At 43.6% G+C, this 12,687-nt stretch overlaps 1 protein-coding gene across 3 annotated transcripts in view; it reads right to left on the bottom strand.

Moving 5' to 3' along the window:
* The window catches only part of LOC110984447 (uncharacterized), a 28,315-nt gene extending 15,628 nt beyond the window's left edge, over positions 1-12,687 (bottom strand). For 2 of the 3 annotated variants that reach the window (XM_087133261.1, XM_087133262.1), the window contains exons 1-5: positions 12,531-12,687; positions 8,234-8,616; positions 7,406-7,550; positions 5,848-6,227; positions 5,209-5,347 (exon numbers count right to left, since the gene is read on the bottom strand). In XM_087133261.1, coding sequence (XP_086989387.1) covers positions 5,209-5,347; positions 5,848-6,227; positions 7,406-7,550; positions 8,234-8,616; positions 12,531-12,576 — 1,093 coding nt within the window. In that variant the 5' untranslated portion in view covers positions 12,577-12,687. Of the gene's footprint in view, positions 1-5,208; positions 5,348-5,847; positions 6,228-7,405; positions 7,551-8,233; positions 8,617-11,317; positions 11,433-12,530 lie in introns of those variants that run through there. The other variant, XM_087133263.1, reaches the window with a different exon arrangement.

The raw sequence follows: 12,687 nt of genomic DNA, 5'->3' as shown, positions 1-12,687 counted from the left end.
CGGAACATTTTTGCTGAAAATGTTTTTTCCCCAAAAAACAATTGGTTGAATTCTCAGAGAGGTGATATTTTCTTGTTAAGGGGAAGGGGTAGTCTAGCATTATTGGAATTAATTATGTGACTAGTATATGCTTTGCAGGTGGGATTTGTACTTGCCTTATTCGGAAAAGTTCTTTCGAAGTGAATGGAATCATCACATTGTCATTTGTTAAACAACGGCATTTGCATGTCCTATGCAACCCATTTGATGGGCGACGCACGACGGGCGACGCACGACGGACGACAGGCGACGCACGACGGGCGACGCACGACGGACGACGCACGACGGGCGATGCACGACGGGCGACACACGACGGGCGACGCACGACGGGCGACGTGCGACGGGCGACGCACGACGGCAGATATGGAATTCCATACGTTTTTGGTTCCCGAAACGTCGATATCTCAAACAGGGACATCTGATATCTCAAACAGGGACTGTAGTCTATATTAATCGGTAACGGGCACATGCATGTGTAGTGACGGAACCATCGACACTGCGCAGAATAAAGTTGCTTGTATCTGTCAAACGCTTCAGAAACTAGGCTAATCTAAAATTGAATCCAATCATAGTGAATCATAAATTTTGGCATATTCCTGTCAAGCTATGATACGTTTAAATCTAACTCAATCGCTGACATTTTCACCTGTTTCCAGAATGCAGAGAAAGCCGAGAAGTAACTTCACGAGTAGTCTCTCCATTACTGACCAATAACACAGAACTCCGCAGCACAGCGATCTTCCCTCAAAGGCTCCAGTCCACAAACTGACCATTTCCTTTGCTTTCTGTCATTATAGCTAGTACTACCTGTTGGGGATGACACCGAGTGGTGCATGTACAGTACCTAACTACTACTTCAACCACTGCGTGTGAGGCTTTCTAGTGTATACTTCCTTGTTGTGAGCTTGGGGTCGCGGATGGATCGTTTGACTCCCAGGGCAAGGCACGATAATAACGATGGCTTCTTGATGTTCGAAAAACACGTGCGGATCGAGATAAGGCTATGGCGACAGCTACACAGAAACAGCACAAGTCTGTCACTACATGTACATGCACTAACATTGGTTCTCTGGCCCTATAAGATTTTACGATCACACTAACCCCACAGGTGGCAAGTAATGCCCACCATAAGGGTCGCGTGTAACCCACGCTCTACCAAGCGTCGAATTACAAGGGCGCGAGCAATTCTGAGAAGGCACTTACAAAACTCTTGCCTAAAGACACGTTGAGAAGAAAAACTGAGGTGATGGATTTCTTAGCCATGTCATGGAGGAAGGAATGTTCGAAATAACGGAAAAGGCTGACAAATCATGTTTCGTGTTTGATCTCGCAAAATATCTTTGAACATACCATACATGGCAATGAAATTGAAAAGGTTTCTATCAACACTCAACATTACAGGCCTAAGCACAGATATCGGGTGTTTTTCTCAAAGGTCAGAGCAGGTGTCAGGACGTTTCGCTGTTTATATATATCGGAATACCAATGATTTCGCATTGTTCCTCTTCCGTTTTTTACCGGAGTCAGGGACCACAAACATATCTTTCACCCCACAATGTCGTACAGGAATTTCCTCCAAGAAAGGTTTGCCACCTCAAAAAAATGTTGTAAGTGGTTCAGCTGTTTTCCTCATGCAAAGACTTCTGTCTTACACGAAGTCGCAGCGAACTGTCACCCCGTGTCTTTCAGGGTGCATCGCATCAAATAAATCCCCATAGACAGCAGTGATAAATCCCCATACTTCACAAATATTTTAAAAATACAACTCTCACAGGTGTTCAGGCTGCACAGAAAAACGATGTTCCACATGTCCTCTTTCATTCATTTTCCTTTCAATTTTCGGGGGGTTGACCAATGAATTTTTGTGAAATTTTCACCAGAAGCAGACCACCTCTAAAATGCAGAAAATGTCCCTGTCCAGAAAAGTAGCCATTTTGAAAAACCCTCCCTCGGCAAAATGGCTCAAATAGTGCCACTTTCAAACCTGATTGCATCCAAATTGCTCAGAATTGGAAGCCCTGAGTCCGGCCCAGAGGTTCAGTCTCATGTTTCTTCAATTCTCCAGTTCTACGGCTCTCAGAACCCTCTAATATAAATTATTTTGAGTCAATAACTTTTATTAATGAGCTCGACGGACATATTTGTGGCCTAAATACGTGGGTGCACTCTCCATGTTGGTGCTCCAAAATTGTGGAATGGGCTCTGTATACGCGCAACACTTAAGCAGAAAAAAGTTCATGGACGACAAGCTAGGTCAACTTCTATACACACAGCGTCACCTCACCAACTCACCCAGTTATGTGCGTGAGTGACTTGACTGTCAACACCATATCAAAATACATGCAACAGGAAATATATGGGGAAAACCGAGTCGTGTGCTAGCTTTCTGTCGCTTCACCTTCCACGTCGGTTCACCGCAACGTACAAACAGATGGAAGAGACTACAATTCAAAATGACTCCGCTTCCTCGATCGCTGCACAGGTGAAGCCGCAAAATCCCATCAACAATGGTGTTGTTTTCTCCAACGACTGTTAAGTAATAAGACCCCAGAAAGAAGATTCCCGCAAGTACACATGTCGATGGAGACCAGAATTCCATTCAAATATCAAAGCACGACAGATTCAGTTTCTTCAGCGAAACATCCTGGACTTATTTATGATCACGTTACATGATCATAATCCAAGTTGAACAACCGCAAGCATACAGTATCACCCAAACAGTTTGTCGACATCTGTCACCAGTAATTGTTTCCATTGACATCATACACATGTGCGATTCTCCGTCTTCGATGTGGGGCTGTTTTGGGGAGGAGGTTCAATACAGGGCCCGTCTCTATCTCAGGCTTCGCCTGATTTTAACCCCCTGACTTGGCAGTTTAAGTTCAGTAACAAATCAGACAGTACCCATGGAATACCGAACTTAGTATCTGAGTACTTTCGTAATTTTAATTTGAACACTGTACATCGACACCGATAGATCGATTTCAACAAAGCCTGAAATAGAGACGAAACAGAGTGTTTGAAAACGGGCCCTGACCTCCGCGAAAACCACATTCATTTTTTGAAATGAAGCCACTGTCTTTCACATTTCCACTCCACGAGCAGCAGATTCTCGTTTAAAAGATTGTTTTGAAGTGGATGCGAGTGGTTGAGTTCCGCCGCACATTCCAGTCGAGCTGTTGGGAATCAGCGCGCAGCTTTCCTGTTTCAGCAGCCTGGCCAACGACAAGCTATCCGATTAAGCCACGACAGCTACCCATCGCTTCAAATATAAATACCGCTATGGATTCCTGATAAAGGAAAGCCGCCCGTTTAAGTCACGGTCTGACATCAAAGGTGTACATCACAACGGAATCGCCAAAAAATCAATTTCTTGGATTTTTTACTTTGTATATTTCAAAGATCTGTGTGGAAGGAAACCAACACAGTTACGGAATAACCATCACAAAACAGAGTTTGTTCTCATTTAACGCAGCCATTTGGAAGCTTGATTAAAGTACGTGCATTTCCAGCAATGAATACACGTGATACTTTTACAATTCCCTAACCTGGCGCCCTTGAAAAAATCTAAGAAAATCCCACACAAAATTTCACAATTTTTAAATTGGTAAATTCTTGTAAATCATTATACCTCCACTCACTTTTCTAAATGAAAATTGTGAACAAAAATTGAGGGTGAATTTAAAAGAGTTCATTTTGCACTTCGAAAAAAAAATCAGAAAATCGGGCTATAATAAAATAAAATTTCATCAGAACTTTGTCGTCGATACATGAAATCGACACTTATGAATCAGAATATTTGGAGTTTGAAGTAAAATATTACCCCATACACAAACGTCAGACGCAAAAGTTCCAAGTGCCCAACGTTAGGGTATGCGCAATTTCCAAGTGTAAGCATCAAGCGAAAGAGTGGTCATTAAACCTAAACTTTCTCAAGTCCTCGAAATTAATAATTTTTTGGGGGGGGGGCTGGATTAGTGTCCTTGCTGGGTGGGCCATGCAGCAGTTCTTGGTTTTTTTTTTTTTACAGTTACGGGTACCAAAGGACCAGTGAAATAATAACCAACATGGACTGTACACAACCGTAAAAGAAAAAAACGGAGAGACGTACCACACGATTCGTGAGGTGTGAACGGTACTCACGGTATATTTACGAGTCTATTAAGTCTCCCTGGACTGGTTTCCTTCATTTGCAAAATGTGAGAAACGGCAAAAAAACGAAAACGTAAGTCGCACGCGTGGCTGGCTAGCCGGCAGCGGCGGCAGCCCGGCCTCGGCTGCGCTGAGACACGGCGCGGCCGTTTTTCTTGCCTCCCGCATGACCCCCCCCCCGCGGTACGCCACTGCGGCAGACGCATCCTCAGCATGGCAGGCAGGTTGTCATTTCCTTGTAAACACAGTGGAAGACAGTAAAGACTGCGGTAATTTAATAAAACAGAGCTAGATGGTTTCTAGCCTTGTACATCCAGTTAAGATATCCAAGTGACGAGCGCACATGTTTGCGCGAACGCATTTGAAAGAAAGAAATGTGACTGGAAGTGCGACTAAGCAGCGTTCCAATCGATGGATTTTTCGGGAATCAAAGTGTTCGCACTCGAAATTTCTCTTTCCAACTATAAGTTGAATATTTCAAGGACGCAATTCAAGATGGTGCTTACCTTACAGGAAAAAGATTTTAATGAATTGTTGGAGTTGAGATGTATACCGGTTCTATAATTATCTGTAGGGCCTACCTTTTTTCTCTGTCCTATATTGTTTCGAACGGTAGTTACATGTCAAAATTAAGATCACTCCGCGAGCTCTCAAATTCAATTTGAGGTAAAAAACACTTGAAATACAGGGTAGTAGGCCTACATAATCTGTGCTCCCTCTTTAAAATCAAGCACTGAATACCTATTTGCCTGTTTCACCCGACCAACAAAACTCCTAAAGCCCAATCAAATTTTGTGCAAACCATCTGAAAGTTCCTGCCGTTGTTTTCTGCAGGGCAACCAGCCCAATCTTTAAACTAGGCCTACATTAAATACAGCTACAAAATAGTGTCTTCGAAATGCTTGGAAATCCTCGTTTCACCACTGAGCAAGAACCTACAAAAGCGATCTGGTACGTGTATGCTGTCACTAAAAAAAACAACACAAAACAGTCTAGAGGGATAAGATTTTGCTTTGCCTTTGCAGCCAATGAGCTCAATCCGCATCGAGGGCCAGTTGAAGTAGGCGGTGGGTCTGATGCGGATGTAACGAGCTTGAATCGGCCGGTCAAAACTGCTGGTAACAGGTGTGGTTAGGTCGACGTTGCCTTCAAATGTCTGTCAAAATGAGAAGAAAACAGAATCTTTAAAAATCCACCAAAGAAATGACATAATGAAAATTCGCAGTAAACAAAAGGTTCATTGTTTTAAAAAGAGAAACAAACAATGGCAAAGCCAGTAAAAGGGTCAGTGTTTTTCAAGTACATGTAATTCCATTTGTTCTGCTTGTCATTTCCGTCCACTCTATAAAAACCGTTGTTGGATTCCTTTTACGGCTTGAGAGGTAATTTGCCATCATCTGTATAGTTCGACTCGTTCACAACCAAGTAAAATAAAAACTACATTCTCTCTACATATTAAATATTGTGTTCATTATATGGTTCTGGCTAAATTCAACCAAAAAGCCTTCATGTTTATGCATCGACGCGCGTTGAATTAATTTGGAATTTTTTATGTTCAAAGGTTTCTCTTTATGCATTAAGTTTTGATTTAAGGCAAAAAGTGCTAACACCACCTTTTGGAAAATAGGCCTAACATCACATCACTTGACCGTTTACCTTCGGCACAGTCCCGGGATCTTCACTACCGGTCACATAGAGCCACGCAACCCCGTCATCACTGTACTGCACTTGATACTCGGTGACTCTCTCGTTCCATGAACCCAGGGGATCCACGGCGCCCTGCATGATGACCCCTTCCACCAGTAGCAGCCCGCCCAAATCGACCTGAAACCACGGAGCAGCCTTGTCATTCCGGGCTGGACACCAACCACCCACTATCCGGCCGCCTCCCGGGTTGTTCAGCCGGCCGTTTTCCGGTCGGCAGTTATCGGGTGCGTCCGGTCGCTCGTGGAAAATAGTGGAAGCTGTGATTCTGGTGTCGGGAATGCTACCGTCCTCCATCCCAAGTCGTTTCGAACACATCCGTCCTACCGCTTAAATTTAAACAGACAAAAACCAACAGTGGAAAGTGATGTAATCGAATATGAACTGTCAGTTATTGTGATTTTACAGTTGGCCTGTATGATAATTTGCACATGTAAGGAGTTTGTAGACTCCAAATTCGTTGCTGATTTCAACATATATGATGTACTTTTAACACGCGTCTACTCCAACCCGGCTCAGTTAAGAATTCTTCGTTTTCCATTTTGCTCGTTCAAAAACGAAATGTGAAACTAATCTAAATGTTGATTTGAAACGATTTGTTGACATTTTAACTCGATCGTTCATTCCCTCTTACTATTAAATGTTATTAAAATGTTATTAAATGCTATTAAATGTTAAATGGATTAAATGTTAACTTTGCAGGTCCTATAATATTTGAACCTGATAAGTGACTAAATTTGGGATTATACGTGTGACTTGTGTTCAACCTTCACACATGAACAACCAGCTGGTACTTGAACACGTCATTATGTAGCATTTCGTCAAAACCAGCCCAACCTACAAACTAGAAACCTTATGGAATTCTTATAGAATGGACTTCGTTTAAGCCCCCCCCCTTCCAAAAAAGTCTCCAGTTTCTGGTCAGCGCGCGCGTCGCCGTGGACCTGCGCGTCGGCAAAATAAGAGTTTTTTATTTGGTATAATACGATGTCCAAAAGCTGCCAAACTTGCTTGAACGACTGGAATCCTACTACTCTGTAAATTAAACGTGTTTTAGATGGGGGTACGGTTGAGTAATATGTAAGGCCTACAGTAAAGGAGTCCCCTATCTCCCATACATTTACTCGGGCACTGACCTTTTTCAAATGACGTCATTTCTACATTTACATAATCCAGACAAACCAGGTGGTCTTATCTCCATTGTACTAATACAAGCTGAAAACGCTTTTAAACTGTAAATAGTGAGGGGTCCTGTCTGTTTCAGTGTTGGGAGTGGCGGTACGTAGGCATGCAGTGCATGGCGATGGACATCACGCGTTATACGTACATCATTTAAAAAATAAAAGTGAGGGGGAAAAAGCTGCGTTGCCGCGCTAGTTTTGGAAATAACCCTGACCAGAAACCGGAGACATTTTGGCCTAACCAATGAGTAAGAAAACACAAAAAGCGATCTGGTATGACGTCACTGAAAAAAACACACAAAACTGTTTAGAGGGATAAGACTTTCCTTCTTTGGCTTTGCAGCCGATGAGCTCAATCCGCATCGAGGGCCAGTTGAAGTAGGCGGTGGGTCTGATGCGGATGTAACGAGCTTGAATCGGCCGGTCAAAATTGCTGGTAACAGGTGTGGTTAGGTCGACGTTGCCTTCAAATGTCTGTCAAGATGAGAAGAAGAAAAAAGAATCGTTTCAAATCCACAAAAGACATCAGATCATGAAACCGCGTACAAAACAAAAGGTTCATTGTTTCAACAAAAGAAACAAACTATGGCAAAGCCACTAAAAGGGTCAGTGATTTCCAAGTACATTCATTCTTTCTACTTATCATTTCCGTCTACTGGATGAAAACCTTTGTTAGTTCCTTTTACAATTGAGAGGTAATTTACCATTTTCGGTAACAGCCACTTTTCTATACATGCAAATATACCATGGATGCAGATTTTCCTGAAGCACGTTGGAATTGTTTGCTGCTTGATTAAATTGAATTCTTCCCATCGTTTCTGACACTGGTCAAAACAACAATTTGAATTTAAAAACTGCTTGAATAACGAAATCGAAAGAAACTTTCTAAAAATTGAATTTGGTTGGGCCTTTTCTTACTGAACTTTAAAAACTTTGGATAATAGGAAATGTATACTACAGTAGTGATAACGCGTCCCTGGCTCCTTTTAAAGAATTTCTTGTCATGCGAACTGTCATCTGAGGTAACAGACGAAACTGCAACTTTTGCCAACGCATCTTGTGCAGCCCAAAATGGCTGTGCTTATGCTTAACAAAAGAAGTTTTTGAAAATCTTATGCCATTGTTTGGAAATAACATAACATCACTTGACCGTTTACCTTCGGCACAGTCCCGGGATCTTCACTACCGGTCACATAGAGCCACGCAACCCCGTCATCACTGTACTGCACTTGATACTCGGTGACTCTCTCGTTCCATGCACCCAGGGGATCCACGGCGCCCTGCATGATGACCCCTTCCACCAGTAGCAGCTCGCCCAAATCGACCTGAAACCACGGAGCAGCCTTGTCATTCCGGGCTGGACACCAACCACCCACTATCCGGCCGCCTCCCGGGTTGTTCAGCCGGCCGTTTTCCGGTCGGCAGTTGTCGACTGCGTTCGGTCGCTCGTGGAAAATAGTGGAGGCTGTGATTCTCGAGTCGGGAATGCTACCGTCCTCCATCCCAAGTCGTTGCTGACACACAAGTCCCTCCACTTGAACTTCAACAGACAAAACCAACAGTGGAAAGTATATAATATATGTAACACAGGCTCCCACAAGTTGTTTGTCGGCACTTTTACTTTAATTACCCTTTACGTTTTCTGATTTGCAACTGACCTGCCATAAATTTCTTTATTGTAATAATTGAGCAGGCTGGCTTGACCTAACTTTCTGAAGTTCAACGTATTTTAGTAGTGAGATGCTTGTGTGTTAAGCCACCTCACTGCAGTCGAGTCGTTCGATGCGTCCACATCTACATGCGCAATCATCAGCTTTTTGCTGTTAAGAGCACTTAAGCTCTACAAAGTCGCAAGTTTGATAATTTTTTCTGCATATAGGCCTACGCGTGTATCAATTTTTGTATTATTCGTTTGGGGTTGTTATGCAGATGATTTGACTATGAGCCAAGTCCATTTATGTTCATAAAGTAATTAGTCGATAGTATTGATAATCATGTACAAACACTTAAGTTTACTATTTGTATATAGTTTCTTAGAATTTCTTGTGATTTGTGTCAGATTAAACGGCACGTAGAGGCACCTGAAGGAAACACTGAACATGCATGGCACCGTTCAGTGTTTCGGTGGAAGTGTCAGTCCTTGACGATTTTGGGTGCTTTGTATAAGTGCAGCAGCAATCCGTTAGATGAACTTGTACGTTACTGTCATTACACAGTTGGCTAATATGATTATTCACACATGTATGGTTTAAGGCCAACCCCAAGCTCAGTCTTATACGTTAGCATGCATTATTAGGTCTATGTACATTTAATAATCGACTACTCCACCCAAATTAAGAATTCTCCGTTTTCCATTTTCTTTATCTAAAAACGAAATGTGAATCTAGCCTTGGTTAGATACGATTTGTTTGATATTTTCAACTCGATTGTATAATTGTTTATTCCCTCTTTACTCTAATATTATAAACCTGACAATACCTGTAGCTGAATTCGGATTACGTGGAATTGACTTGTAATCAACCTGTTCACAGATCCACGATGCTGTACATGCACTTGAACACTCACGTAAACTTCAGTCAAGGCGCTCGTGGCACGGCTCAGAGCGTTACCACAAGTAAACACGAAGGCCAGTGAACGTGGCGAAGCAACAAGAGCCTGTACCATCTCGTGGAGAAGACTTGTGTTTTTTCTTCACATTTCTCTATCTATTTGGTAGAGAAATGCCATGCATAGGCCCTAAGGCACTGCCCACTGATGGATATCGGCAAATAAGAATTACTCGCATCAGCTCAAACTAATTAACGCTCAAGAGGACGTTGATACCAGTTGGATAATTGGGTCAACACTTCCGGTCGCGAGGAATGACGACAGCTAATTGTCATGGAAGAGTTTAGCGCGAGCCCGTGGGCGCTGAAATAAAGTGCACAAAGTGGAAGTATCTTAAATATGTTGCTGGGGAGCCCAGTTTCAGGCACATAGGCTTTATACACGAAACCAGCTGAGTCGCACCCGAACAAAAGAGCTGGGTCCTGTAACAAAAGACCATACTCGGAACAAAAGACCCGTTGCTGGGAATTGCCATCATTTTTCAGCTTACATTTATCGGAGGTAATCCGTCATTGTTTTGAAACAGTATACCACTGTTTTCAGCATAGCACACCCGGGGATTAGCACTGCGGACAAAAGTGCTCGCCTGCTCCCATTAATGAGCAAAGCAGCCGGGTACCGCTGCACACATTTGAAAAGACGCCACTGCATTCACTGGGAACAAGGGAGATTACATAACACGTGAGGTACAAGTCTAGGCTCTCTTTACAGAGCGGCGGTAAACGTCCATTAAATGAAATTATGATTTTTGAAGAATTTTGAAAACGGGAAATCTTGAAAAAATGCCCGTATCTATGCACTGCGTTTTTAAAAGCACCCGGAAGGAAGTGGTTAATAACTGTATTCGCCCCACACGCTTTGCCTTGTATCATCATCCTCGACTCCATAGGCTGCGTGCACGTTGCTTCACTAGCGCAAGGCATTGTGGGAACCAACATGGCGCGGCAAGATCGTATCCATGGGAACGAAGTTGGCCTTGTATTAACTTGTTGACTGGCTCCACTACGAGATGGTAATGACCAGCCACCTGCAGCATCAAGGTGCCACGGGCGCCTTGACTAATCCGCTCCGACTGGACTCCGCACGAGCGCCATGTGACGCGCATCTAAATTGATGTGTCGAGCAGTCTTTTTACGCACGTGCGCAAGAGGCTACCACTCTCGTGTCCGGCCTTAAAAAGCAGCATTTCGCAGCTTAGGAAACAAACTCTTTTTTTTTCTTTCCGGCAGATTCTAGGAGGAGGCAGAGCATGGATTATCTCGTGAATATCACCGTGCCATTCATCGTTTCGCCCACTGCTTTCCCCCTTTTTTAAATTTATACGCACAAGACTGGTGGTCTAGGCCCGAGGGGGGGGCGGAAGGGTGTTGTGCGACAAGCGCCCCCAACGTTCAAACTCTTCTCATTCAGTATTGTGCAGCGACGGCGTGCACATCCTTTGTTTCTTAGCTGCGAGAAGATGGACCACGATCGACGAACAGCCGGCTATAAGTTACATTGATAATTTGTTAATTTTAACTGTGACTCGGAGTGTTTAAACCCGTGTGATATATATCTTATATGGGACTTTCACTTGTATCAGAAAAGTTAATTTTCGAGATGAAAATTGTCTTCGGGAGAGATGCTTTGTTTACCTGCAATTCCAGGACCGTGCCGTGCCAGTTCAACTGTACTTGCATCCTTTGCCTGCAACGCGTTGCCCGCATATGCGTTTGTGTGCGACGGTCAGAGATGCGTGCTCTATCTCCATGCGCTGTAAGTTTTGATCGAACGTGAAGAATTTTTGACTACACGCGTACCCAAAAGCAATGGACAAAATTTGAATGGACGCATCACTCGTTTTTTATAACGTTGTGGAAAAAGAGTCATGATGAAGGGAAGGATTTCCTTTAAACGACTACAGTCGGAAGGTGAGGTCTTTAAACACACATTTCAGAAAAACAAAATGTTGAAGTTGGGAGTTTTACAAATTGAGTCGTTGTGCATGGAATTTAGTTGTGTTAATTTGAGGAGATCACACGGCGCAGCGTGTGCATTATAAACGTGTTCGCAAGCAGGATCCAAAGCTGGATCGAGAAGCTCAAATGGGAATCCTTTTCTAGAATCTCCATGAAAAAAAGGCTGGTGTGCATATTCAAAATAGAACAAGTTCTTCGATAATCCTTGTAGATAATGGAAACGCTGGAGATTTTAACTTTAAATGAAAAAGTTCCTTATGGGCACCCCATTTAACGAATGGAATAGGCTCACAGCTGTTGTGCGCACATCACGCGCAAACCCCTTCCGTCCCCCCTGGTCTAGGCCTGTGTGATTATATGTCCTACAGGCTAAGCGCGCATGTATGCGCGTTTAACGCTGAGCACGCCGAGTACGTGTGACAAATTTATTCCCGCCAGAAGTATCCAGTTCGTCAGTGTGTCGTCACTTCAGTTTAAACCACGCCCACTGCACACGTGCGCTGCACATAGGATTACATACTGTAATATTGATCGCTGTTTACATGGAACCGGAGGTTAACGCGTAACTTCAGCGATTGTCCAATGAGAGCCAGCAAATCGTGGCGCGTCCGCCTTTCTTTGTGACGAAGTCACTTACGAACCAGATGGTCTTCACGTGCACGCCAAACGCTTGCAATAACCCGGTTGGGAAACTGTACTGCCATCTGTCTGACTTTCGCCGACTGGGGGTGCACTTCAGCTCACAGCGGATAGGCTAGTCCTTATAATGAAGCAACAGCACTGACACAGAACGCCGTTGGCATTACACAACCACTTCCCATTTTCTCCCTATTCTGTCCACAACGTAACACACACATCATTACTAGAACAAACAGGAGAGCACACCTACCGACGCCGGCAAGAACGAACACCAGTCCAATCCAGTAAAGAGTCATTTTGGCAGAGGGGCGACCTGCTAGAAGCACTGTAACTCTGTCCTTATATTAAGGTTTCATGAGGTACCGTTCTTAAGTTGTGAAAGTTGTCAATGCCACGTCACTTGAGCA

Source organism: Acanthaster planci, linkage group LG02 (assembly GCF_054643075.1).
Source record: "Acanthaster planci isolate LZ-2023a linkage group LG02, COTS_SCS, whole genome shotgun sequence".
Taxonomy (NCBI): domain Eukaryota; kingdom Metazoa; phylum Echinodermata; class Asteroidea; order Valvatida; family Acanthasteridae; genus Acanthaster; species Acanthaster planci.
This window is presented reverse-complemented; position numbering and strand designations above follow the sequence as displayed.